Source organism: Eretmochelys imbricata, chromosome 12, assembly GCF_965152235.1.
Source record: "Eretmochelys imbricata isolate rEreImb1 chromosome 12, rEreImb1.hap1, whole genome shotgun sequence".
Classification (NCBI taxonomy): Eukaryota; Metazoa; Chordata; order Testudines; family Cheloniidae; genus Eretmochelys; species Eretmochelys imbricata.
The window spans coordinates 6523609-6551336 of record NC_135583.1 but is presented as its reverse complement, the minus strand read 5'-3'; the positions used below and the strand labels follow the sequence as shown (position 1 = coordinate 6551336).

The following is a 27728-nucleotide window of genomic DNA, read 5'->3' as shown; positions in this document are numbered from 1 at the left end:
TTTTGTCCAAACAAAATGTTTTGCTCATTTCAGTATTGACCCGTTTCAAACATTTTTGACTGCTTTTTTTAATTAAAGGGAATCTTGGACTGAAAAATCAAAACGTTTTGTTTTTAAAAAAAGTTGAAACTAACCTTTTTGGTTTTTCCACACTTTGGTTTCAATGAAAAAAAAAAACCCCATTCGGCAAATCCAACATGAATTTGTGAAACATTTCTGTGCCACCGAATCTGCATTTTTTTGCAGAAAAAAAGTTTTGGTTGAAAATCTTGCCCACTTCTACTTCAGAATTAACCCAGGATAGAATTATCACCTCCTAGACAGTGGAGACCCTCCAAAGTTGCTGTCAAAATAAAATAGTACATAGTGATTGCAACAGGCCGAGTACAGAGGAGCCCAAATCCCAAGATGGCAGATGATATTTTATGTAGGATTATAAAATCCAAAGTCTCTGAGCACATTCACATTGGATTATGTGAGACCCTTGTATATTTAAAAATCACCATCTGGCTTCTTCAAAATATATTCAACTAAGAATGGGGTAGAAATGGTCGTTTAAACCACAGTATGCAGCCGTTGAGTAATCACATGGCGTTTTCCTTACCTTATAATAAATCCATTGTTCATCCTAAATAAAAATTCCGCTAGAAAGTCCTGCTTTGACAAAGGGAATTTCACAGTGCAGTTATTTGGAAGCTAGTGAATATTGATATTAAACTCCTCCATGCCCCCTTCTATCTCTGGACTTGCTGGTGGCTGGAGTGTGGTGAATGCTGCCTTCTGTGACAGGATGTGCCAGCTAGGTTGAAATGGTTCCAATTCTGCTACCAGTTATATGGGTGTAAATCCGTAGTACTTTTCCAATACTAATACAGTCCCAAAGCTTGCAGAAAGCAATGCCTGCCTCCAGCCTGCGGACTGCAACAGGGAGGAGACCTTCTTCCAAGCAGGCTGCGGATTCCAAGCTAATGGAGGCTGCAGCCGTGGAAAAGCAAACAGGAGCAGTACGATCAGCCGCAGATTTAGGGACTGTACTGAAGCCTCAGAAGGAGGGCTGGGGTGAGAGGAGCGGTGGGGGGAGGTCTGAAACACCTGGCTTATTTTTTTGCCCAGTATAACAGCGCAGAGAGAGCAAACATTGTTTGATGTGACCCTGAGACACGAGGAACAAGGCTGTGCCGAATCAGCCTGCTAGTGCTTAAAAACGTTTGCCTCTCCCCAGGGATAAGCAGTAGGGGATTCTAGGGCAGAGAATCGAGATCGAGATCAGCCCTGCTTCTGGGAAAGAGCAGGGGCTGCTTTCATACCCAGGAGGCTTTTGGTGAATGGCCCATCCAGAGGGGATGCCACCGGGAAGGTCCCAAAGCCCCCATCACTTGGCTTGGCTTGGCTTGTGGGGCCCATGCGTGCATCACACTGTCTTTTCCTTCTCCTCTCCGCCCACTCCATTTTTGTGAGCAACCTGGCACTGAAGCGTACAAGAACCCTCAGAAAGCGATCCCCTGCCCGGGGCACCCGTACCAGCACAGCAGATGGGCAGGGCGAAAGGACAGTGGGGCGCAGGCAGCCAGCCAATGCTGCTGGGTTGCCTGCAGGGAGCTGGACGGTTGGTCAGCTGTGAATTCCAGTGCCGGCAACAGGCGCTGGGTTGGGGAGCAGAGTCCTCTCCTGATCCACAGCAAGGGATGCTTTCCCCCCTGCCCTGGAGCGTCTCCATGACGCATTTGGTTCTTGGCCAGGCTGCTGAGTCTGCTGCTGCAATGGCGATCCCAGTATACACAGCCGTGCCCTTGGAGCTGGCCTTGGGTTCACGGCAGCCTGGGTCATGTTCAAACCGCTGGCCTAGAGCTGAATGCCGTGGTGTTCGCTGCCCATCCACTCCGCCCCAGCTGCTTGGAGGAGCCCGGAGGTTTGTTCTTTCCCCCTGGGATCACGGTGTAATGTTTTCAGGGGCATTGGTGGGTTGTGTTCAGTTCTGTGGCCCAGCAAGGCCTCGCTGAGCAGTTGTGGGCATAGCAAGCTCTGGTTTGAATCGGACTTCCTCCTCAGACAGGCGATGGCTGGAAGCAAAGGGGGGAACCTTGTATCGTTCACCATGGAGCTGAGAGGGGAGCATTGATGGGATCCAAAGGGAGCCCTGCCCAGAGAAGGGCGTCCTCTCCTGTCCCCCTTGCTCAGCTGTGACAAGGAGCCCAAGGCTCCTTGGGGGGAGTTCCTAAGTTTTGGGGGGAAGAGTTCCTAAGTGATGAGGGCTTTGGGACCTTCCCGGTGGCATCCCCTCTGGATGGGGCATTCACCGAAGGCCTCCCTGGGTATGAAAGCAGCCCCTGCTCTTTCCCAGAAGCTGGCTGTGGCTGTGCGAAGGGAGGACTGGATGGGAGCAGAATGGATGTCACCTGATTGCAGGCTGGAGGCAAGCTGCTGCTGCAGGAAGGTCACCTTGGAAGCGCTGCAGAGGGGGGAGGGGAACAGCATGCAGGCTGGCCTGCCGGAGAGAGGGGGGATGGTAACCATCTTAACCAGCCCTGGTGAGCTGGGCATTCCCAGGCCAGGTAAGTGAGGCATACAACAGTTAGGGGATGAGAGTTTTGAAAGAGCCCAGGGGGATTAGGAGCACAAGTGCAGCCCAATAGCATTTTGGTGGGGCATGTGTGCCTAAGTCACTTAGATGCTTTGGAAAATCCCACGCCACGGGCCCAGTTTCGAAATGTGCATGCCTGTAGTTAGACACCCAAACGACTAGACAGATCCCACGAAGAGTGGTTTGATTCTCAGTGCCATGCAGCTCTGCAGATGCTCTGAAAATCAGGCCATTGCTGTGGGTGCCTCCGTATGGATGTAGGTGCCTGAAGATGTTGGCCTTTCTGACTTGCCCAAGTCCACACGAGAAGTCAGTGGCAGAGCCTTGAGTAGAAACCTGGAATTCTGACTCTCAGACCTGTGTGCTAACCACTAGACCACATTGTCTCCCCTAGCGATGGGTGAGTAAAGCGTAGCAGGGAGAGCCCATCAGAAAGGATTGGTGTTTGTGGCCAAGAAACACAAGATGTTGAGAAGAGGACAGGCCTGCTTCTGATCTCGTTCACCCCAGGGTGAATCAGGAATAACGCTCTTGATGTCAGCAGTGTGAGTGTGGGGCAGGTGTGAAAGGCTAGTCAGGCCCATCCAGGAGTCAGATACCTGGGATACCACATCTGCTCTGCACCCCAGAGCCAGGCTAGATATTGAGAGCAGCAGCTGATGGCCAGGATTTCTCTCTCAGCGTTTGTCTCTCCATGCATTTGTTTTCTTTAGCCTTCATCTTGATTAAATGTCAGCTTGACAGAATTCCATTTGTATGTTTTTACCATTGCGATGGATCATGTCGATGTTTATTCTTAACCATTTAAAAACATTTTTCATGATTTACATTGTCACAGTTGCAGGAAATTACGGAGGGATTAGACCATGGGGAGGGGAGGGGGGTCAGACATAGGGTGACCAGATGTCCCAATTTTATAGGGACAGTCCTGATTTTTGGGTCTTTTCCTTTTATAGACTCCCACCCCCTGTCCCGATTTTTTCACGTTTGCAGTCTGGTCACCCTAGTCAGACAATTAATTACCGTAACACGTCAAAATATACCAAGTGTAAATATCCTGTTCTCAGGCAGTGTTCTTCTTACTTGGCCAGTCTGTAAATTTCTATCAGGATCGACGGAAATATTTTTATTGGTTTGTGTGTGTACGGTGAAATTGACGGTTTACCAGCATTTACTGCTAAAAATCTAATAATTCCATGCCTAATTAAATGGTTGCTGACCTTTTGCCTCTGGTCTTTTTTTCCCTTTGTCCTTTGTCCCCCTTCCTTCCCCCGACCTTGTACAGACAAGCTGTGCTTCAACACATTCTTCAACTTCGAGGACATGCAGGAGATCACCAAGCACTTTGTGGTGTGTCACGTGGATGCACCAGGGCAGCAGGCCGGAGCGTCGCAGTTCCCACAGGGGTAGGTGCCCAAGCCCTCCCAGCCTGTCTGGGATGCTGTTCATGGAGGAGCCCAGCTCTTCATGTTCAGGGTCTCTGTCTGATTTCCTGGCTCCTTTCCCTGGTTCAGAAGGTGGGCTCTCCTGCCGGGAACGCCCGGCCTGTACCAGCTGCTAGGAGGTGCTGCAGAGCAACCTGGGGCTTGGCCTCCCTCATCCTGGGCCCCGCAGAGCATCCCGTTTCTGAAGGGGAGTCAGGTTCCTCAACCCCTAGAAGGGTCAGGATCATGGGGACTTCCTCCTCCCGAGCACATCAGCACGGCTCCTAGCGTAGCAATAGGGAGGGCGGCTGGAAGGGGCACCAATGGGGTCCCTGGGCATGGCCCACACCCTGTGGGGGGAAATAGGAAGGGGATGGTTGTGTCTGTCCCAGAGGGGGGAAGGGAAGGGCTGTGCCCTGCTCTGGGAGGAGAGGCCAGGTAGTGGGGAGTGGGAGGGGAAGAGCTGTCTCTCCCTGGAGGGAATGTGTGTGCTTAGGTGCCCAGAGCCTCTCCCAGCCCTGGCCTGGGTTCTCCAGGCCCCAAGGCCTGGGCTCCCCCTGTATGAGCACTTTGGGGCCTTGCCCCAACACTCCTTTTCTCACTGTGTGTCCATCCTGCCCCCAGGTACCAGTTTCCATCCATGGACCAGTTGGCTGCCATGCTCCCTAGCGTGGTGCAGCATTTCGGGTAAGTACTGGGGGCCTGTGACCTAGTGCCATGGGGCCAGCAGGGAGGGGTGGGATGTCAAGAAAAATGCCAAGGGCAGGCAGCGGGCGTAGGGAGGCAGAAACCATGATGTGGCGTTTGGGATGCACAAGCGATGCAGGGTTGGGCCTGGCTGAAAAACAGGGATCGAAGCACCCATGCCTGCAATGCACACTGTTAGTGCCAAGACTGACCTACGAACACCAGGTAACTCGGGGTTCCAGGCCTCACAGCTTGTTCCCTGCTCTCCTGCCTTGTCCACTTGGCTGGCGCTGGAAACAGTCAGCTCTTCGGCCATGGCTCGGCGACCCCCAGTGAGACGGGTCAATCCCCTCCACGCCGTGGGAGAGCCACGTGGTGCGCAACAGACTCCGCTTGCCACGGAGTCGCTGCTTAGACCAGGGTCACAAGAGACTCTCGCCCTTTGTCCCCTGCTCGTGGTTTGTGCCGTCACCTTCGCGGCACGGAATAAGGGAAGCTGCTTTCTCCGTTTCAGGAGCCTAGAAATGCACCCCAGGGCCTGTCCCGTCCGGCCCAGGGGTCTGAATCCAGCCCAAGTCAGTAGTAAGCAGCTGATCGATGCCCTGTGGTGAACAAGTCGGGAGGTCTCCAGTCCTCACCAAAGCCACCCTGATGTCTGGCTCTAGCTGGCTTCCTTCAGGGCCCCACTCATCAGGGAATACGCCAAGGGGACTGAACTCCTGTCTCACCGGCAGCTCAGGGCCACGTGTGTGAGGGGGTTAGCATGGCAGTTGGCCAGGTTCCGTGGGTAGCAGCCTTCTAGCCCCGAGGTGTGGTGCCAGCCCCCAGGCTGGATTTCGTGGCTCAGGACGACAGCCTGGTGACAGCCACAGGATGCTCATATTCCCTACCAGTCTGGCCTTGATTTATCAGATGCTGCCCCTAAAGTGAGAGAGGGAAGATGGGGGCAGGTTTACTCACAGAAGAGGAGGAATGTAGTGTACAGCTGTTTCTGGCGGCTTCTAAACCACAGAACATGGTGAGCACTCTTAGAGGGCTCCCGACCTATTTAAAGGGACACTACCCAATTCCTATAGGCTACAAGGAACTCTGTTTGACCAGGGCTTGAGAGCCAGGAAAGGAGCCCAGGATGTCAGGGGAGGGAGAGCTCAGTGGTTTGAGCATTGGCCTGCTAAACCCAGGGTTGTGAGTTCAGTCCTTGAGGGGGCCATTTAGGGATCTAGAGCAAACAGTGGGGATTGGTCCTGCTTTGAGCAGGGGGTTGGACAAGATGACCTCCTGAGGTCCTTCCCAACCCTGAGATTCTATGATTTTATGTGGAGACCCAGCCAGGGCCCTGTGGGAAGATCTCCCAGGTACCGCCTCCTCTTGCCTTGGCCCCGTTTCCCTCTCTCTCTGCTGCTCCCTGTGCCCTGCCTAGAGGCTCCTTAAAAAGCCAGACTGGCCTAGCAAGGGCTATTGGGAGCTGCACAGGGACACTTCTGTCTCTGTTTCTCAGGTTCAAGTACGTGATCGGAATCGGCGTGGGAGCAGGAGCCTATGTCCTGGCCAAGTTTGCTGTAAGTGAGCCCTGGCTGGGAGCGTTCTGCAGAGTGACCCAGGATCCCATAGAGCAGGGCAGGTGTGACCCACTTCCAAGAGAGGTCACGGGGCAGAGGGAGAGCTGATCTCTCAGGCAGCAAGTCAGGCTGCTCCGTTTGCATCAGCGGGAGCTTTCTCAGGGTGTGGGGCTCATTCCTGGATGGAAGGAGTTGCAGTAATCAAGCCTGAAAGAAGGTCATCAAGGTGTGGATCACTGTGGCCATGGCTGTTTCTGATAGGCTGGAATACAACTTCCTGGCCAATCAAAGCAGGTGTATTTTGCCACTGTGGCTATTTGGGTATCCAATAGCATTGAGGAGCCCCCAACAATGTCAGCCCATAGCCTTGGGGTACCAGATTCTCTGAGAAGTCGGGGATCTGAGAGAGGAGACAAGTGCTTCAAAGTGCGTCCCGCATCTGACCAGCCAGAGCTTGGCTTTAGTCAGCTGTTCTTCATCTGGTTGGTGATTTTGGCTGAGCGTTGAGAGAGCTAGGAGATGGTGCTGTTCACGTTTGATGTTTGGGAGCCATAGTCCTGGGCATATCCTGTAGGCTCTTATGAGTCACATGGACGAGAGGCTTGGACCATCTGGAGCTGCGTCCTGGAGCTGCCTGTGACAGCCCTCTGGGTTCAGGCCGACAGGAAGGGCCTCTGCCATTTCAGGGCAGTTCCTTCTATCCCTGCAGTTCCTTGGTGTAAAGAATGCAGGGAGGTGCAGCAGGGTGAACGTGGATGCCGTCCCCTTGTCTGGCGGTAGGGGCAGTTATCCACCAGAGCCATCTCTGGACCATGCCCTGCTCCCAAGCCTGGCTGGGAGGGATCCTGGCAGCCTTGTTGTAGATTCTCCGTGGGCAGAGGTGCAGAGCAGTGGTGTGCAAAGCCTTTACCTCATTGGCACTGGTTGGCCTGTTTCATGTCGGAAGGTGGTGGGAGGGTCCATCCGAGGACGTGGTCTCCTACCCATCCCTTGCCCCTGGAGAAGTGCGTCACTGTCAGTAAAGGATCTCCACCTATGGTGAATCCACACATCTGCTAACTGCCCCCCCAGCATAGGCCTCTCCTATCGCACCAGTGCCGTGAGCAATAGCCCTGTGTCTGCTTGCCTGCAGCTGATCTTCCCAGATCTGGTGGAAGGGCTCGTCCTGATGAACATCGACCCCAACGGCAAAGGCTGGATTGACTGGGCAGCCACCAAGGTGAGCAGCGTCCACCTCTCAGGCTCCAGCTGGGATGCACTGGGATGAAATCACTTGGAGCGGGCGTAGGGACTGGCAGGGTCTCCTGGGGCACAGGAGAGTTGGGGCTCGGCTGTAATGAATATAAAGGGAACTCGTTAATGAGGCCGCTGGACACAGACAGACCCTGTGGTTCTGTCTGGCTCCCCAGCTTGAAGGCTAACCACAGCCTGTGTTGCCTGGTCTCACCACACCGTGTCTTCCTCAGGCATGGCCTTGACTGAGGCCTCTGTGCTTAGGAGAGGAGGGAGCAGGGAAGGAATAACGTGGATTGTTGAGTTTAAAATAGTCTCCTGTGGCCAAATCCAGCCTGAAAATCCACCCATGGAGCTGCCCCGGTAGTGTGCAGGGACTGTGTCTGCTTCCCCTAGGGCAGTGCCCCCCTGGGGGGAGTGTGCAGCAGAACCCAGCCAGCCCTGACTGGGGGCAGGGAGGGAGCACCACCCAGTCCCGCTCTGGCCCCAGCTCCACTCCGGCCCTGCCCCCCAGCCCCAGCTGCAGGTCCAGCCTTGGCCTCAGCCACCAGCTGGCCCAGGCCCACTCCCAGCCATAGCTCCCAGCCCTGCTTCTGGCTGCAGCCCCTGGCTCCCGGCCCCGATCGCAGGCCTGCTCCTGGATGCGGCCGCTGGCTCCCAGCCCTGACTGCGGCCCTGCTCCTGGCCAATGCCCCAGCTGCAGCACTGACCCCACTCCCAACCATAGCCCCTAGCCCTGACTAGGGCCCCGCTTCTGGCTGTGGCCCCCGACCATGGCTCCTGGGAGGGCATGGACCAGGTAAGGGGGGGGCATAGACCAAAAAGTTTGGGGACCACTGCTCTAGGGGTTAAAGAAGTCAGTATCCCCAAGAAGATCAGCCCTCGGGGTACATGGACCTGGGTAGTCCAGGGTGCAGAAGCTCCAGGCATGGGTGATCACCTCACAGCAGATACCATCATCGGGCTCTTCCCTGACCCAGCCCTGGTCTACAGCAGGCTCCCCAGAGACAGGGGATGGTCTCCGACTCCTCTTCTTTTCTTTCTGCTCCGATTGGTCCGAGCCAGAGCAGCTGTTGCTCTTCCCCGCTGGCTCAACAGGTTCTGGGCTCTGGCTCCAGTGACGCCTGCCTGTCTCCAGTTAACGTCGCGAGGAGGGATCCCATGGCGAAGGTGCAGGGGTGGGAGTGCGTGGTGCCTGGCGCCAGTCAGCGTAACACTTCTAGCGTTCTCTGTCCGCAGCTCTCTGGCCTGACCAGCTCTTTGCCTGACACCGTGTTATCTCACCTGTTCAGCCAGGTAAGGGGGAGAGCACTGGACACGTTCACAGCTGCCCTGCTCAGATCAGACTCTGGTGGAGAAAGGGCCAGTGTACAATCCAGACAGAGAGTCAGCCAGCTACCGGCTGGACTGGATCAGCAACTGGGGCTGCTCTGCTGTCTCCTGGCCATGCTGCTGTATGGAGGAAGAACAGGCCAAGAGATACCTCCCTCTCTGGTCCTGTCTGTAGCTGGGCTATGCCATGGGGAAGGAGAGCTGGCTTGAGATGCAGGCCCCCGAAGAGAGCGCAGTTGTGAGTGCTTTGCCCGCCTGTGCCCAGGATGTATAGGAGGGGCCCATCGACAACTGGATTTGTAGGGCACAACGTGGGGTGTCTCCCCCAGGATGCAGTGCTGGAGGGCCCCACAGCCCACAGTGATGGATGCTCTGCTCCTCTGGCCAGCACCCCTTTCCCAGACTGCAGCCTCTTCAGCACAAACTAGTTAGCGGGATGGGTCAGAACCAGTCCCTGGGAGCCAGCCCCAACTCTTGGAAAACTGAAGCCAGATCTGACTCCCAGTGTCTCAAGTGGCGTCACCTTTAGAGCGGGCTGAACCCCTGTCCTCGACCCAGGTACTGTGCGATGTTCAGACTCCAGATCCCAGGTCTGCAGCTTCAGTCCCTCTCCTGGTGGCAGCCAGAGGCCAATCTCGGGAGTTCGTTACGAGCACTCCCCTCCCTCAAATACAGCCCTGCAGGGTGTGAATGCTCTGTGGGCTGAGTGGCTAAGACTTAGCCCCCGCAGGGTGATCCTGGGGGAAACTGGGTCTTTTTCCTCCGTTGCACTCAGATCAGTCCCCATGCCCCGCTAGCCTGTCCCTCCATACAACACAAGCCGAGCCCTTCCTCCCTGCCACGGGTCAGCTGATCTCTCGTTTCTCTCGCCCCTCCTGCTCAGGAAGAGCTGGTGAGCAACACGGAGCTGGTGCAGAGCTATCGACAGCAGATCGGGAGTGTGGTGAACCAATACAACTTGCAGCTGTTCTGGAACATGTACAACAGGTAACTGCCCCCCTCACCTCTCCGCAGTGGCACACGTCTCCACCTGGGGCAGACTGTACCACCCGGGAGGGGTTATCTCTGGCGTCATGGGCTGAAGAGCACAAGGGAGCTGGCACCTTTGGCCAGATGCAGATCCTCTGTGGTGCGGTGGAATCTCTTCCAGCTGGCTGGGGGGTCTGTGCAGCCTCCGTTGGCCTTTCACATGCAGACCCAGCAGAGGGTGGGTGCCTCACGGGGTGACCCTCTTGTGCCTCGTAGCTAATGGCCATTGTTAGCTGGGGCATGGGTGGGGCAGGGTGGCACGGCATCGGTGGGAATGGCAGGGAGATCTCTGCTCCATCTGCCCGGGTGGCAGCTTTTGGAGATGGCAAGCAGCGGAGCTGAGGATGCCCCTGGTGCCACCAAGAGCCCAAGACCATTGGATGCAGTTCATTGGTCGAGGAGCAGGAGACCCCATGCGGGTAGCCATAGAGCCCTGCTGCTTCCGGGCCCCCTGGGGACGAGGTGCAGGAGGCCACCCTCTGAGAGCTGGGGTGGTACATGTCGTGTTGCCCCCAGTCAGGCTCCAGATCAGGATTCGCACCCAGCACCCTCACAGACACAGGCCTTTGATGAACGGCAGCCAGAGGCATGGGAAATAGCCCGCAGCATGTCTGGCCTTTCTAGCTTGGCCACCACCCACGGGATCGTGGCCGGAGTGGGGCTCTTTGTCTCTGAGAGGCAGGTCCTGAGCTGGGCACCCCCGTTGCTTAGGGGCTGTTGGGGTGGGAATCAAATTACAGCTGGGTCAAGCACCACCGAAAATCCAGCTTTGAGGGGAACAAATGGCAAACGTGGTGCCTGAGGTCCTGCGGGGAGGCTGTCACTGCACTCGTGTGCTTTGGACAGTGGGGCACACAGATTGGCCGTGCTCCCAGCAGGGGAGTAGTGGGGCATGTGATCCAGGCAGGTGGGGTGGCAGGGGTATGGGCTAGCCCCAGTCTGGGAAGGGGAGCAATGGGCCACATGGATAGGTCACACTCTGGCAGGGGAGTGGTGCGGTGTGCTGGCTGGCCCCACTCTGGGCAGGGCGGGTAGTTGCGACACCCAGGTAAGCCATGCTCCAGGCAGGGGGTGGTGGGAGGCGTGATGCGGACCAGGCCTGCTTCGGGCTAGGGAGTAGTGGGGGCATGTAGGCTGGCCCCTCTCTGGCCTGGGGCCAGTGGGGCACATGGGCCATGCTGCGAGCAGTGGGGCGGTGGGGGCATGTGGGCTGGCCCCCTCTCTGGGCAGTGGGACATAGGGGTAGGGTGCAAACAAGAGTGATGGGTTATGGCTGGAATCTACGAGAGCCCATCTAATCAGGAAGAAGAGATGGGTGAGGCTTTTTTTAAACAACTAACAAAATCGTCCAAAGCCCAGGACTTGGTGGTGTTGGGGGACTTCAACTCCCGAGACATCTGTTGGGAAAATAACCCAGCAGGGCACAGATTATCCAACATGTTCTAGGAATGCACCGGAGACCATTTTTTATTTCAGAAGGTGGAGACAGCCACCGGGGGAGAGGCTGATCTAGATTTGATTTTGACAAGTAGGGAGGAACCGGTTAAGAATGGGAAAGTGGAAGGCAACTTGAGTGAAAATGATGGTGAAATGGTAGAGTGCATGATTCTAAGGAATGGTAGGAGGGAAAACAGCCCAATAAAGACAATGGATTTCAAGAAGCAGACTTCAGCAAACTCAGGGAGTAAGATGGCAAGAGCCATGGGAAGCAAGTCGAAAGGGAAAATCAGTTATTGGCAGTTTTTTAAGGAGACATTATTAAGGGCACAAGAGGAAACTATCCCCCTGCATAGAAGAGACGGGAACTCTGGTCAGAGACTATCCTGGCCTAACCAGACCTTCAGTGAGCTGAAACTCAAAAAAGAGTCCTACAAAAAATGGAAACTATGTCAAATTATGAAGGATGAATATAAACAAACAACAACAAGCATGTAGAGACATAATTAGAAAGGTCAAGGCACAAAACAAGATTAAGCTAGGTGGAGACCTAAAAGGTAACAAGAAAACATTCTACAAATACGTTAGAAGCAAGAGGAAGACCAAGGACAGGGCAGGCCCATTACTCAATGAGGAGGGGAGAGGAACAATAACAGAAAATGTGGAAATAATGAAAGTGCTAAATGCCTTTTTTGTTTGTTTTCACCAAAAAGGGTAGTAGCGATTGGACGTCTAACATAGTTAGTGCCAGTGAAAGTGAAGTAGAATCTGAGGCTAAAATAGGCAAAGAACAAGTTAAAAGTTACTTAGACAAGTTAGATGTCTTCAAGTCACCAGGGCCTGATGAAATGCATCCCAGAATACTCCAGAAGCTGACTGAGGCGATAACTGAGCCATCAGCGATTATCTCCAAAAACTCATGGAAGACGGGAGAGATTCCAGCAGACTGGAAAAGGGCAAATATAGTGCCCACCTATAAAAAGGGGGAATAAGGACAACCCGAGGAATTACAGACCAGTCAGCTTAACTTCTGTACCTGGAAAGATAATGGGACAAATAATCAAGCAATCAATCTGCAAACACCTAGAAGGTGATAAGTTACAGTCAGCATGGATTTCTCAAGAACAAATCATGTCAAACCAACATAAATGCTGTTTTTGACAGGGTAACAAGCCTTGTGGATGTGGGGGGGGGAAGCGGTAGATGTGGTATATCTTGACTTTAGTAAGGCGTTTGATACTGTCTTGCATGACCTTCTCATAAACAAACTAGGGAAATATAACCCAGATGCGCTACTATAAGGTGGATGCAGAACTGGTTGGAAAACCCTTCCCAGAGAGTAGTTATCAGTGGTTCACAGTCAAGTTGGAAGGGCATAACAAGTGGGGTCCCACAGGGATCAGTTCTGGTTCTGGTTCTGTTCAATGATTTAGATAATGGCATTGAGAGAACACTTAAAAAGTTTGCGGCCGATACCAAGATGGGAGGTTGCAAGTGCTTTGGAGGATAGGATTAAAATTCAGAACGATCTGGAGAAACTGGAGAAATGATCTGAAGTAAACAGGATGAAATTCAATAAGGACAAATGCAAAGTCCTCCACTTAGGAAGGAACAATCGGTTGCACACATTCAAAATGGGAGATGACTGTCTAGGAAGGAATATTGTGAAAAGGGATCTGGGGGTCATAGTGGATCACAAGCTAAATATGAGTCAACAGTGTAACACTGTTGCAAAAAAAGGGAACATCATTCTGGGATGTATTAGCAGGAGTGTTGTAAGCAAGACGCGAGGAGTAATTCTTCCGCTCTACTCCGCTCTGATTAGGCCTCGACTAGAGTATTGTGTCCAGTTCTGGGCGCCACATTTCAGGAAGGATGTGGACAAATTGGAGAAAGTCCAGAGAAGAACAACAAAAATGATGAAAGGTCTAGAAAACATGACCTATGAGGGAAGGTTGAAAGAATTGGGTTTGTTTAGTCTGGAGAAGAGAAGACTGAGAGGGGACATAACAGTTTTCAAGTACATAAAAGGCTGTTACAAGGAGGAGGGAAAAAAAAATTCTTGTTAACCTCTGAGGATAGGACAGGAAGCAATGGGCTTAAATTGCAGCAAGGGAAGTTTAGGTTGGACATTAGGAAAAACTTCCTAACTGTCAGAGTGGTTAAGCACCGGAATAAATTGCCTAGGGAGGTTGTGGAATCTCCATCACTGGAGTTTTTAAGAACAGGTTAGACAAACACCTGTCAGGGATGGTCTAGTTATTATGTCGTCCTGCCTTGAGTGCAGGGGACTGGACTAGATGCCCTGCTGAGGTCCCTTCCACGCCCACACTTCTGTGATTCTGTGCTCTGGGCTGAGGAATGGTGGGGTGTGCGATCCAGCCCTGCTTTGGGCAGGGGGGTGGGCCAAACAGGTCAGGCCCATTCTGGGCAGCGGGAGTCAGGCAAGTGGGATGGCCCTCCTGCAGGCCTGGGGCCACGTGGGGTACGCATGGTTGCAAGGGTAAGAGGAAGACGGCCAAGTGTCTCATTAACCCCTCTGACACTGGGTTCGGGGAACTTAGTGCTCGTGCCAAGACTTTGCCGTTGTGATATGTGCTGGAGTTCGGAGACCATCACTCCACATTTCCATGGGTTGGGCTGGGTTCTGCTGCCCTCTTGCACCTCCATCCATGACCCTCCCCTGTCTGGATGGAGAGAAGCTTTCAGGCCGGAGAAGCTGCCGGCGTGCTTTGCCTATGGGTATTCTGGGAGGTCGGCCATTTTGCTCTGGGGCACTAACCTCTGGCCCCACTCTCTCCCCCTCAGCCGCAGAGACCTGGACATTAACCGGCCTGGGACTGTCCCCAATGCCAAAACACTTCGGTAAGTCACACACTGGTCCCAGTGGGGCTGAATTGCAACCGGGTGTTAAAGACCAAGCCCCTGACCACTCTCTTCCTCTTGGTGTTTCCAGCTGCCCAGTCATGCTGGTGGTGGGGGACAACGCTCCTGCTGAAGATGGGGTGGTGAGTAACGGGTTAAACCCCATGCTGCCTACTTCTCCCCCTAGCAGGAGCGGGCATTCCTAGGGCACTGTCGTGTCCTGCCCAGACCCTCGGCATCCTGTGCCACTTTCAGGCTGTTCCAGTACACCAGCCTTCATGCTAGGGGGATTTAAACCGGCTCCCCAGACTAAGGAAGGAATCCAGATTCTCTCCCCCTGCTGCACCCCCACTCTCTTTTCTCCATTGAGCGGTTTCTCCTGTCCTCACTCCCTGAGAGTCGGTTTCTTCTCGAGCGGGTTGAAAAACAAAATTTGTTGACATTTTGATTTTCTTTTTCCTTTGCTGTATGTCCCTTTCTTCTCCCTCTCTCTCAGCATGTCTCTCTTTCTCTTCTCCCCGCTCTCCCGGGTTTTTGCAGAACAAATTCCCATTTTCCACCGGGTTTCTCCCCCAGCACCTCTGCATGCCCCCATCCCTGCCACTTTCCCTTCTCTGCCCCCTGCTCTCTCCCCATTCCGGGCAGACACAGTAAGTCAATCCTTCCCTACGGACACTGGGGGGCCACTGCCCCACCCTGCAGGGCACTTTTTCTCTCCAAGTCCCAGCCTCTGCCTGCATCCCAGATTCACCCCGAGCTGAGCCCCACCTGGCATGGAGCGGATAGTGCATGCTGCAGCCATGGGGCCAAATGAGGAATCCCTCAGCTACTTTTTGGTTCTCTGTGTCTTGCTTTCTTGACCCATAAAGGAGAATTAGCTCTGGGCGCATGGAGAGGGAGGCCTGTCTGGGACAGAGTCAGAGGGTGGGGCACCCTTCAATTCATAGATCCCAAGGCCAGAGACCTTCCCCAACGTAATTCCCAGAGCAGATCCTTTAGAAAACCAGCCAATCTTGATTTAAAGTTGCCAGTGCTGGAGACTCCACCACAACCCCTGGTAAATTGTTCCAGTGGTTAAAAACGCATGCCGTGGAGGTGTAGCAGGCATCCCCGGCACGCTGCTCTCTGACCATCCTAAACCTCTCTCTTCTCCTTGACAGGTGGAGTGTAACTCCAAGCTGGATCCAGTCACCACCACATTCTTGAAGGTAAGCTGGATCCGCCAGCCACCTCTCACTGCGTGGGGGGCTGGCCGCCAGTCAGGGCTGAGAGTGGTGCAGACTTCTCCCTCAGAGTTCTGCCCATGCCTCTTGGCCCCCCCCGCTATTCCTTTCCCTAATCCCCCCTCCCCCGGCTCTGCCAATGGGGACCCCTTAATCCTGCCCTGGAGTCCTCCCGCTACACCAGCCCTGGCCCCTCCACCAGCTCTGCCAATGGGGGCCCCTTAATCCTGCCCTGGTGTCCTCCCGCTACACCAGCCCTGGTGCCCCCCCAGCTCTGCCAATGCCCCTTAATCCTGCCCTGGAGTCCTCCCGCTACACCAGCCCTGCCCCCCCCCAGCTCTGCCAATGGGGGCCCCTTAATCCTGCCCTGGAGTCCTCCCGCTACACCAGCTCTGGCCGCCCACCAGCTCTGCCAATGGGGGCCCCTTAATCCTGCCCTGGAGTCCTCCCGCTACACCAGCTCTGGCCCCCCACCAGCTCTGTTCAAACCCCTGAGTCCCACCCTGCAGTCCCCCTGCTACACCAGCCCTGGCCCCCCCACCAGCTCTGCCAATGGGGGCCCCTTAAGCCTGCCCTGGAGTCCTCCCGCTACACCAGCTCTGGCCCCCCACCAGCTCTGTTCAAACCCCTGAGTCCCACCCTGCAGTCCCCCTGCTACACCAGCCCTGGCCCCCCCACCAGCTCTGCCAATGGGAGCCCCTTAAGCCTGCCCTGGAGTCCTCCCGCTACACCAGCCCTGGTGCCCCTCCAGCTCTGCCAATGGGGGCCCCTTAAGCCTGCCCTGGAGTCCTCTCGCTACACCAGCCCTGCCCCCCCCCAGCTCTGCCAATGGGGGCCCCTTAATCCTGCCCTGGAGTCCTCCCGCTACACCAGCCCTGGCCCCCCCCCCAGCTCTGCCAATGCCCCTTAATCCTGCCCTGGAGTCCTCCCGCTACACCAGCCCTGGTGCCCCCCCAGCTCTGCCAATGCCCCTTAATCCTGCCCTGGAGTCCTCCCGCTACGCCAGCCCTGCCCCCCCCCAGCTCTGCCAATGGGGGCCCCTTAATCCTGCCCTGGAGTCCTCCCGCTACGCCAGCCCTGCCCCCCCTCAGCTCTGTTCAAACCCCTGAGTCCCGCCCTGCAGTCCCCCTGCTACACCAGCCCTGGCCCCCCCAGCTCTGCCAATGCCCCTTAATCCTGCCCTGGAATCCTCCCGCTACACCAGCCCTGGCCCCCCACCAGCTCAGCCAATGGGGGCCCCTTAATCCTGCCCTGGAGTCCTCCCGCTACACCAGCTCTGGCCCCCCACCAGCTCTGTTCAAACCCGAGTCCCACCCTGCAGTCCCCCTGCTACGCCAGCCCTGGCCCCCCCACCAGCTCTGCCAATGGGGGCCCCTTAAGCCTGCCCTGGAGTCCTCCCGCTACACCAGCCCTGGTGCCCCTCCAGCTCTGCCAATGCCCCTTAATCCTGCCCTGGAGTCCTCCCGCTACGCCAGCCCTGCCCCCCCCCAGCTCTGCCAATGGGGGCCCCTTAATCCTGCCCTGGAGTCCTCCCGCTACGCCAGCCCTGCCCCCCCTCAGCTCTGTTCAAACCCCTGAGTCCCGCCCTGCAGTCCCCCTGCTACACCAGCCCTGGCCCCCCCAGCTCTGCCAATGCCCCTTAATCCTGCCCTGGAGTCCTCCCGCTACACCAGCCCTGGCCCCCGCACCAGCTCTGCCAATGGGGGCCCCTTAAGCCTGCCCTGGAGTCCTCCCGCTACACCAGCCCTGGTGCCCCTCCAGCTCTGCCAATGCCCCTTAATCCTGCCCTGGAGTCCTCCCGCTACACCAGCCCTGCCCCCCCCAGCTCTGCCAATGGGGGCCCCTTAATCCTGCCCTGGAGTCCTCCCGCTACACCAGCCCTGGCCCCCCCCCCAGCTCTGCCAATGCCCCTTAATCCTGCCCTGGAGTCCTCCCACTACACCAGCCCTGGTGCCCCCCCAGCTCTGCCAATGCCCCTTAATCCTGCCCTGGAGTCCTCCCGCTACACCAGCCCTAGTGCCCCTCCAGCTCTGCCAATGGGGGCCCCTTAATCCTGCCCTGGAGTCCTCCCGCTACACCAGCCCTGGCCCCCCCAGCTCTGTTCAAACCCCTGAGTCCCGCCCTGCAGTCCCCCTGCTACACCAGCTCTGGCCCCCCACCAGCTCTGTTCAAACCCCTGAGTCCCACCCTGCAGTCCCCCTGCTACACCAGCCCTGGCCCCCCCACCAGCTCTGCCAATGGGGGCCCCTTAAGCCTGCCCTGGAGTCCTCCCGCTACACCAGCCCTGGTGCCCCTCCAGCTCTGCCAATGGGGGCCCCTTAAGCCTGCCCTGGAGTCCTCTCGCTACACCAGCCCTGGCCCCCCCCCCAGCTCTGCCAATGCCCCTTAATCCTGCCCTGGAGTCCTCCCGCTACACCAGCCCTGGTGCCCCCCACCAGCTCTACCAATGCCCCTTAATCCTGCCCTGGAGTCCTCCCGCTACACCAGCCCTGCCCCCCCCAGCTCTGTTCAAACCCCTGAGTCCCGCCCTGCAGCCCCCTGCTACACCAGCCCTGGCCCCCCCAGCTCTGCCAATGCCCCTTAATCCTGCCCTGGAGTCCTCCCGCTACACCAGCCCTGGCCCCCCACCAGCTCAGCCAATGGGGGCCCCTTAATCCTGCCCTGGAGTCCTCCCGCTACACCAGCTCTGGCCCCCCACCAGCTCTGTTCAAACCCCTGAGTCCCGCCCTGCAGTCCCCCTGCTACACCAGCCCTGGCGCCCCCCATCTCTGCCACACCCCTCGATCCTGCATTGCAGCTCCGCGCTCCTCCCACCCCCCACCGTTATGCCAAACCTCTCCTGCACGCTCCTCCCCCAACAGCTCTGCTAGCGTAGACTCGGGTAGTAGGAATTGCTAGCTGTCCCTCCATGGGCAGGGCTGGCCTCTCCCAGGAGTGGCCTGCAATAAATGGCCCGCGCCGCGTCCCTGTGGCCTGTCCCCCGCCCGCAGATGACCAGGGGCATTCCAGCAGGGAAAGGGCTCTTTGGGCACCCCCACCGCTCCTGAGCGCCCATGTCCACCTTGCTGGATTCCCCCTGCGCAGCCAGCTGGGCTGAGGTGCTGGCAGGTTGGAAGAGGGTCCCTGCAGACTGCCCCAGCAGCTACCGAAATGTCCATGCAGCAGGTGGGCTGGGCTCTGAGCCAGGGCGCCGGTAGAGTTGTCCCCAGGGCCCTCCACTAACAGAGTTCTGTTTTTCCCCTCCAGATGGCCGACTCTGGGGGGCTCCCACAAGTCACACAGGTGAGTCCTCCAGCCCCCCACCCTGGCTCTTTCTCCTCCCTTCCCCCACCCCGGTCCTCAGCTCCACGCCACCCTGGCTCTGTGCTGGAGCAGCAGGCAGAGGTGTGTCTGCGTGTGGCTGGAGGGGGCGGTGGGATCCCTGCCCCAGGGGCTCGGTGAGCTGCCCCCGCTGCTCTGCCCAGGCCCTGCGGAGGCCCCCACTCTGCTCTGCTCCCATGGGGGCTTGGGGTGGCCCCTGGCCCTGTCTAATAGTGGGGGAGGGGAATGTGCAGAGTCCACCTGGCTGCTTTGCTACAGTCAGGCCAGCCCCGGGGGCGGGGGCGGGGGCATCACCGCTGCCCAGGAGAGGGGGAAATCCACCCCCCCAGTCTCCTCATGGCCTGGGAAGGGGCTGCCGGGGATGGGGTCTCTTGGCCTCTTGGGTTTGGTGAGGGAGGGCTGCAGTCTGTGTCCCAGCAGCCCCTCCCTGCTGAGCGAGCCAGCAGCAGCCAGCATCTCCTCCCGCCCTTTCAGCCTTGTTTTTCCTCTCTTCCCCTCCAACAGCCTGGAAAACTGACCGAAGCCTTTAAGTACTTCCTGCAAGGGATGGGTTACAGTAAGTGCAGGTGCCAGGTGTGTGTGGGTGTGAGTGTGGATATGGCTGGGGGGACAGGTGTGCGAGGGTGGTGGGAATGTGCCCTACACATGCGGGGGGGGGTGTGTGTGTGTGTGTAAATGTTCGTGCATGCAGGTGTGTAGGTAGGCGTGTATCCATGCCGGTGCGTGAAGTTGTCTTTCGCACGGCACTGTGTGTGTGTAAGGGCACAGGTTGGGTGGATGGGCACATGCCCACCGGGGCGTGGTGGGGTACCCATCTCTGCGACTCAGCCTGGCACGGTGCAGTGCCCGGAGCCCCCGGCATGCCAGCGCTCTGCCCCCATGGCACGGTGCCCCCTGCCCTGCCTGTGTAGTCACTGCCCGTGGTGTGAGCATGTGCCCTGGGCCAGAAGCCCCCGCCAGGCCCCTGGGCCCAGGGAACCCAGGAGGGGGAGAACTGAGTTGGTTTTCGGCACTCAGGAGGTGCGTGTGAAAACCACAGATCAGTGAGACAACCTGGCTGCCTCCCCACGGGCTCTCTGGGCTCCATGCTCAGTCCCTGCTCTTTGCAGATTAATTAGCGTGGCTCGGCTCTGCAGGGACAGAGGCGGCAGGTTGCCCCTTGGAGGGAGGCAGGCAGAGAGCCCTTGGCCCTTGAAAAGCCAGTCCCAGCCCAAGGTGCCTGGTCTCCCTGGGTGCTGAGCACCCACTGGCTGGTGGGAGCTGCGGGCACCTCAGGATCAGGCCCCACAGCAAAGGCCATCTGAACTTCCTTGCAAAGCAGTGCGCACAGTGTGGGAATGTGGCGAGGGGGCCTGCCCAGCCCCCCCCCTCGCCATCAACACTGCTGCCACCTTCGAGCAGGACGAAGGGGCCTGTGCACAGGGGAAGGGCAGGACCCGGCCTGGCACTGGGAGGTGTCCGAGCCAGCTGTGATTCCACAGTGGGGGAATGGAGGGGGATGGGACTGAGCTGAGATTCCCCTGACCCCTCTGCTCTCTCAGGCCTTGGCTGCTCTGGGGTCTCCAGGGGGTGGCCAGGAACCAGCATCGCTTCATTAGACCCGTGCGGTCCCGTTGATGGTTCTGTGAGACGGGCAGCGAGGTGGGGGGCGAGCGTTGTCCGGTCAGATTGCGACTTGCCTTGCCTTGTACAGATCACTGGGCTAGCCCCCAGGAGAGAGTGAGTGTGTGTGAGTATAGATAGGGGGTGTAGTTGGGGGAGTGTACAGACGGGGGATAGGTGTGTTTGTGGGGAGGTATAGACAGAGTGTGTGTGTGTCTGTGTAGGCTGGGGGGGGGTAGAGATGGGGTGTGGGGGGGTGGAGACAGAGGTGTGGGTGTGTAGATGGGGTGTGTGGAGACTCTGTGTGTGTGTGAGGATAGAGACAGGGTGTGTGTGTGTCTGTGTAGACTCTGGGTGGGTGGGTGCGTAGAGACAGGGTCTGTGTGTGTAGACGGGGTGTGTGTGTAGACAGGGGGGTGTGTGTGTGTAGATGGGGGGTGTGGGGGGGGCGTATAGATGGGGGGTGTGTGTGTGTGTGTGTAATCCTTCCTGCCGTCTGTCTCTCTCCCTCCCACTCTCTCCGTTTTGTGGTTGCCATCCCAGTTGTTTGGTTTTTGGGGCAGATCGAATGCTGACGCTCTCTTTCTCTCCCAACGTCTCTTGTCTCCCCGCCCCCTCCCACCCCCCTTGCTCTCTGTCTCTCCCTTAGTTGCATACTTGAAGGATCGGAGGCTGAGTGGAGGAGCAGGTACCCCCGTCACTGCTGCTCACCCTCCTCCCCATCCGCTGCATGCGCCCCCGTCCCCCAACTCCATATGCATTGCTGCGGGGGGGGGCTGTGTTCCAGTGCCCACCCCCAGCCCCGCCCTCCCCAGGAGAGGAGCGGTGGCAGAAAGAGGCTTCCCAGAGTGAAAAAGTCTCCGGCAAGCTGTGAAAGAGGCCAAGTCAGGGATGGGGACGGGACTAGGCTTTGGGTGCAGGAGAGGCGGGGGAATAGCTGCTTGGGGCAGGCAGGGCGGGGAGCACCCTCCCTGCTTGGAATCCGACCCCTTGGGATCTCTACCCGCAGCTGGGCATCGGCATCCTCCACTCCTGCTGTTGGCCGCCAGTGAGTGGCTGGTGCTGCGGTGGCGCCTTGTGCCGCTGGGTGCTCTGTTCGCCGGGGCTAGCGGCCAGCTGTGGATTGTGCGTGTTGGTGGTGAGGATGGGAGTGTGGCTGGGACAGCTCAGGGCTGCTACATGTTTCCCCTGCTGGGTACCAGCTGCTCTGCGGCCCCCACCTAGGTTGGAGAAGCAGCCTGGCTCTAGGGGTCCCAGGGCTGCTGCCCCTCACTTCCGAGAGCCCCTTGCTTGCCTACCCGACACCCGCCCTGAGCTGCTTGGAAAGGCTGGAGAGGTGTTAGTGGGGAGGGGAGGGGATGATTCCTGTGGCCTGGGACCATTCCTGTGCCACTTCTCCATCCCCTCCCAGGGAGGCAGGAGAAGGCTGCTTAACCTGGGACCCCAAACCAGGGAGGAGACCCCTTGGCTGCTCTAAAGGCCGGGACTGGAACAACGAATCACCAAACTGTAACTAGTTCTCGGATGATCTCCTCCCCCGGCTCTGCTGCACTGAATTGGGTCTTTTGCCTCCTGGCTCCTCTGGGGCCCAGGACGCCGGCTCAGCTGCCGCAGGGGGTCCTGGAGAACATGCCTCCTATTTCAGGGAAGATTTAGGGATGTCCTGTCCTGGTAAAGTGCATTCAGAGCCCACCGGATGGTGCGCTGGGGACTGCGGAAACACCACCATGAGAATAATTAGCTGCTCTCCTTGGCCGCACATGTAGGGTCTTTTCAAACCTGATGCAGATGGGAATCCCAGGGCAGCATCACGGCATAAGAGTGCCGGTCAGATGTTGGGGGAGCGGTGGGCTTACAGCTTCCCCCGTGGGGTTGTGACTCTGAAATCCAGCAGTGGGCTAGTGCATGAGAGCCCAAGAGAGACCAGCCTGCTTTCGTGGCCCCCAGGTGTAGACGAACAGCACAAGTGGGTGAACGTGGCTTCCATCCCACTTTGGCTCTTACTGCCACATCCCTTGGGAATAAGCCGCATTCACAAAATGTAGCTGGACTAGTTCATTGCTGCGGGGGGGTGTCTCCTTCCTGACCTCTGCTCTGGGGGGAGTTCTAGTAGCAGTGGTATGTCCCAGTCTCACAGGATGGGGACGGGAAGGATCCCATTTCTCATGTCCATTTAGCACAGAACGGTCTCCCCTATTATACCCTCTCCGTAGGGAGCAGCTCCAAGGCAGTGTTCCCCTCCCCCAGTGCCAGGCAGAACCCCCAGGGTCCCCATTGTGGATAATACACCCTATAGGGCAAAATTGCCCCGCACAGTGATTGAAAAGCTGTGTGGAACAGTGCAGGAGGCTGAGACCCCATTGCTTTAGCCCATGTATTTAAGGCACAAGACACGTCACCACCCCTTGTGCATTGCACTAGGAGGGGTATGTTTCACAGATCATCGTGAGTGCACGATGGCATGCCAGCATTCTTGTGCGTGGGGATTTTCACGGCCATATCAGATGCTCTGTGTGCACAGACCAGCTAGCATACCAGTTGGGTGTTAAGGCCCAGATCCTCAAAGTCTTTAGAACACCTGACCGCCCGAAGGGGCAAAATATCACACGTTAAAACCTCCGCCTGCAAACTCCCACCGGGACTTGTTGGAGGCTGGGGAGCAGCCCTTCCAATAGTCTGTTCCCACACAGTCTAGAGTGCACCGCTCCAAAGGTATCTGGGCTTAGCAGCAGGAGTCTCCCCACCTCCCACTCCATCCCAGTGACAGATGGATTAATGGACCCCTGCTGCCCTCCATCGTAGGCCGGTAGCAACTCATCTCTTGTAACACCGCATGCTTCAAGCTTGAGCAGTTGGAAGCTGGCATCTCAGTATGCAGAGGCTGGGAGAATGGCGCTTCACTCGACGGGCTGGAGAGCCCGTGACTTCACCAGTGTTGGCTTTGCTTGTGTGTCGTGTCTGCCTGAGTCCTCCTTGCAGGCCCCAGGTGCAATCCCTAACCCCATCTTTTTCTCCCTCCTCCCAGTGCCCTCAGCCAGCATGACCCGCCTGGCCCGCTCCCGCACTGCCTCCCTCACCAGCGCCAGCTCGGTGGACGGCAGCCGCCCTCGGGCCTGCACCCACTCGGAAAGCAGCGAGGCCATGGGGCAGATCAACCACACCATGGAGGTTTCGTGCTGAGGTTTCTGGTCCCTCCACCGTCTCCTCCTCCTCCTCCTCCTCTTCCTCCTCCGCTGGAGACATTTAGCATCGTTCTGCATCGAGTCACCATCCAAACGGCCATCCTGTGCGGCTTCCAACCGTTACCGTGTTGGGGTTTCGTTTTCTTTCTCGTTGGGGTTTTTTTTCCTTTTAATATTACATAAAAAAGGGGAGCGGGGAAACACCATTGTAAGACCGACGGTTCAATCCACCTCTAGCTATAGCTGCAACTTTGAATTAGTGACGTTATCTTGTTGTCAGTCGAGCCGTAACAAGTCTCTCCACTGGTCAGGTCCGCAGGTTTCTGCCGTGCAGTTGGTTCGGAGAGTCTCCTGAGACAAGCCCTTGGCAGAGGCAATGGGTGTTGGCTCCGCCCAGCCACTTCGGTAGCTTGTTAGCCAAAGGCTTGGTTTCCTCAGGTCACCCGTGGGAAGTGTCAGCGAATTGGCCAACGGCGGGAAAACTCAAGCAAGCACGTAATGTCCATAGTCACCGAAGGGTTCACCACAATTCTTTCACGTGAGGTGGGGTGTTCATAACAATCTGGGTTTGTTTGTTTAAATAAACTGCTAAGAGTTAAATGTTGCATGGCCCCCCCTTCCAGTGATCGCCACCGTCCTTTTTTCTCCGATTGACCTGCCCCTGGGGGAATTGAACCTAGGACCCCAAGAGCTAAAAGCATGAGTCCCTACCACTTGAGCTAAAAAGACCACCCCAGTTAGCCACAGTACACTCCTACCCTGCTATAAATGGTTCGGCCACTAGAGGGGGGACAAAGACCCACACAGCGTTTACACGGGTTAAACACTCCATGGTGTTGAGTGTCACTGGGTAGCAGTACCCAGGGTTGGGTCCATGCATCCTTGGGATAATGTGGGAGATGGGGAGGAAGAAACAAAAAAGGGCTTGAGAAATCCTGGTTTTAAAACGTTGCTGCCCACTGGGATTTAATCCCGGTCACTCTGAACTCTAAGCATTTGCCTAGCCATGGAAAGAGCAATCCGAAAGGTAGCTTCTCTGCAGAATGGCTCCCTGGGACCTTCCTTCCTAGCCCTCTGGCCTGTCCATCCAAAACAGGAAGTAGAATTGTTTTAAGGCAGGAAGTGACGTGTCATGAGGACTGGGCATTAGTCCCTCCCCTACAAGACAACACCACCCAAATGCCACAGGGGTGAGAGCTGTAAAACCATATAATAAAAATAACCATGCCCCAAGAAATACCTACACTAAATGAGACCTAGTGATCTCTGCCCTTTCTGGTTCCAATAAAGTGCGCAAGTCACAGGATCTTAAATTTGCCCCAGACGCATTTAGAAACAATAGTCGCGCATGAGCCAGTGCTATAAACTAAGCTCCCGGGTGCTCCATGGCAGTACGGAGCCCTGGGGTTCCTGTGCGTGTGTTTGTGATTCGTGCACACACGCAATTATTTTTTGCAAGAAGGACAATCAACGACAGTAACCAAAACCAGACTAAACTCCTCCGCGGTCTCTGCGCCTCCCCCTCCCTCCCACACCGATCCAAGATTCACAAGGGAAAAGCTCCGTCCTGGCTCATGGCAGTGCTGCCAGGGGCAGGATGTTGGGGCTAGAGGATGGAGGAAATTTATGCAGCGGCAGGTGGTGGCAATGTCCGTGACAGGGCTGCTGGCTGTGCAGGTGTCTTTCTCCCTCCCTTAATGTGAGGCCTGTTTCTGCTCTCCAGAAAGGCTGTTAGAAGCAAACACTCCAGGAACCTATAAGGAGCGTCCAAAGGCCCACGGGGCAGCTGTTATTGTTCTGTTGCTGTTTTGTGCTCTGTTGGTGGACAACTGTAGTATTTACAGACCTTGTGCTGGGGATAGCCTGCCCAAGGGACAAAAGCAGTGCTTAATTTGTGCCAGAGCTCGCCAGGGCTGATCCCCAGCACCTCCAGGCTTGGCAGTTCAGAGCCCCGGCACTTCTGGGCTTGCCGCATCCGATATGAAAGTAAAAACATTGCTTGAGCACTGGTACCTCTTTCATCACAAATTGAGCACTGGACAAAAGCATCTTCCAGGTTGTTTGTACAGCACCTACCACAACTGGGCTAAGTTCTAGCGAATGGGTGATGCATCTTTGCGTGATTGGGACGCGACTTCATTGGGTGTTGTGTGCGTACCACAAGCAGGCGGCATGGACTCCAGAAATGTCTCTCTCCCTCTGACTGTGTGTCCAGTACTAGCTGAATTAAGTCTGTAATTTGTCCCAGTCTATTCTGTTTACTGTTAGTCTATGTGAATTGGGCTTTGAACTTTGCATCCTATGCCCACTGCTAGGCAGGTGTGAGGCCTTGTTTCTTGGCTTTGTGCCAGTGTTTCTGTGGTTGGCGCAGTGGAATCAGGGCAAGTGGGTACCACCTTTCACAGGGATATTTTAGTCTGTGCCAGTCAAGAGTTTTGCTCCCCAGATTCTGGTGGGAATCCCATTGGAAACCCCCAGAGCCAACACCTCTCCCCCCACGCCCCATTCTCATTGTCTCAGACACATTTGTCGCTTGGCGTACCGTGCTGAGTGTCTGTCTAGGGCTTGGTTCTTCCTCAGTGTTGTGGCTCGATCCATTTTGAGTTGGTGAGGTTCCTACGTGTCTGTGATCCGTCCTGAGGATCTGGGGCTGAGTGTGGTTTGGGTCTGGTGTTTCGGGCACAGGATGAGAATTTGTATTGTAACAAATCCATGTCTCTGTGCTGCATGGCTGCTCAGAATGTCCTGGTGACAGCGGGGAACTGAACACAGATCCTCTTGTTCCAAAAGCCCAGCCCTACCCACTTGAGCTAAAGGAGAATCTCTGTGAGCTGTTAGCAGTACAGGACCCATGACATGCAGCTGAGCATTTCTGATTCCATCTGGTAAATGGGTTGTTAGCCAGTTTGTTCCAGGGTTTACTAGTTGGTGCGTTGGGAGTGGAAATTTCCCTAGTCTCACCTGTCAGTGGGATTCCCTTGGTTGTCAGCGCCTTGTATGCAGAGGGTGAGGAGTGCTTGGGAGGGCATCTGGGGTAAGGGGAGCTATGTTATCATGTACTTTGTATGAAAGGGCTTCCTAAACTTCATGTTAGCCCCGCAGGGTCACCTGGCTCTGGGGCTCTGCCCCCAAAACCCCATCACAGCATAAGCTGGAGACAGCCAGCATTTGCAATTCCTCTGCATGGTTATAGAACTGTTCCTTTTTCACCAGTCCTGGGGGGCAGGGAGAGAAACAAGAGCTGACCTTACACATTCCCGGGATTAGCCACCATCTCCTTCCACCATGTCCCAGGCAAAAGTGAGTCGCCAAGGGAGGCCACAAACCAGTGGGCCCAAGCATGAGCCACGCCCACATGGGAGTGCCATATTTTCTCTGTTAGGATGAGAACCCTCCCCTTCCTGTTGTATTGCCCTTAGGCCAGGGAGGGGGGAAATGGACCATAAGATGAAGTCAAAGGGACTACCAAAATCCATGAGGAACACAACCAGTGGCATTCTGTGCCATTTCAGCTGGTGAATGCCAGCTCACTGCACTGGGGGGCTGCAGAGCCAGTTAATAAGGTACTGAGCATTCACCATCTCAGATGCTGGGTCTCCAGTCCCTTTGATCCACCCAACTTCCATTCTGGTCCTTTGTGACCACACAGTCCCTACAGGGCTCCTCAGCTGCCTGGCTTGCCACTCGAGGTGCTGGAGGGAACAGATCCAAAGCTGATCATATTAGCAACAAGAAGAAATTCTATTAGAGATATAAAGAGAGACAGCATTAAACATCCCGTGGTGTTCCAGACACACTGTCTCTATGCTGTCGAGGAGAGGGTGCGTCTCTCACCTCTGCTTACCGTACGGATAAATACAGAACACACGCGCCACACACAAGCATACTGCCTTTAAATGGTATGACATCACCACAAGCATTCTAGAAACTCTCTGTTGTGTATTAGTTTGTCCCAGACTCTGTTTTTCCGTGTGCTTCCTTCTGAACATTAAATGTGAATGTTTGAAAGCTAGTAGGAATTCTTTTTACTGTAGATACTGCTGCAATTTTTCTTGGTTTTTTTAGTGTGTCCTTTCAGATAATATATATATAAATACCTATACATAATATATATATTGGATTTTTCCCCCTATTTCTTTCGTTCTTGTAGCAACTGGTAACAAATGTGTGGTTTTAACATTTAAGGTGTTCTGGCTGTAATTTTGTTCTGGGTTTGTTTTTGTTTTTGAGTTTTTTCTTTTTTCCTGGTTAAG

At 56.1% G+C, this 27728-nt stretch overlaps 1 protein-coding gene across 5 annotated transcripts in view; it reads left to right on the top strand.

Moving 5' to 3' along the window:
* Positions 1-23473, top strand: part of NDRG4 (NDRG family member 4) — a 65307-nt gene extending 41834 nt beyond the window's left edge. For 3 of the 5 annotated variants that reach the window (XM_077831251.1, XM_077831247.1, XM_077831248.1), the window contains 13 exons: positions 3867-3987; positions 4630-4692; positions 6191-6251; positions 7384-7470; positions 8724-8780; positions 9700-9803; positions 14091-14147; positions 14239-14290; positions 15308-15355; positions 18617-18652; positions 19196-19247; positions 20943-20981; positions 23319-23473. In XM_077831251.1, the coding sequence (XP_077687377.1) occupies positions 3867-3987; positions 4630-4692; positions 6191-6251; positions 7384-7470; positions 8724-8780; positions 9700-9803; positions 14091-14147; positions 14239-14290; positions 15308-15355; positions 18617-18652; positions 19196-19247; positions 20943-20981; positions 23319-23473 (932 nt within the window). The remainder of the gene's footprint in view (positions 1-3866; positions 3988-4629; positions 4693-6190; positions 6252-7383; positions 7471-8723; positions 8781-9699; positions 9804-14090; positions 14148-14238; positions 14291-15307; positions 15356-18616; positions 18653-19195; positions 19248-20942; positions 20982-23318) is intronic. The other 2 variants (XM_077831252.1, XM_077831249.1) reach the window with 1 other exon arrangement.
* The last annotated feature ends 4255 nt before the right edge of the window (positions 23474-27728 follow it).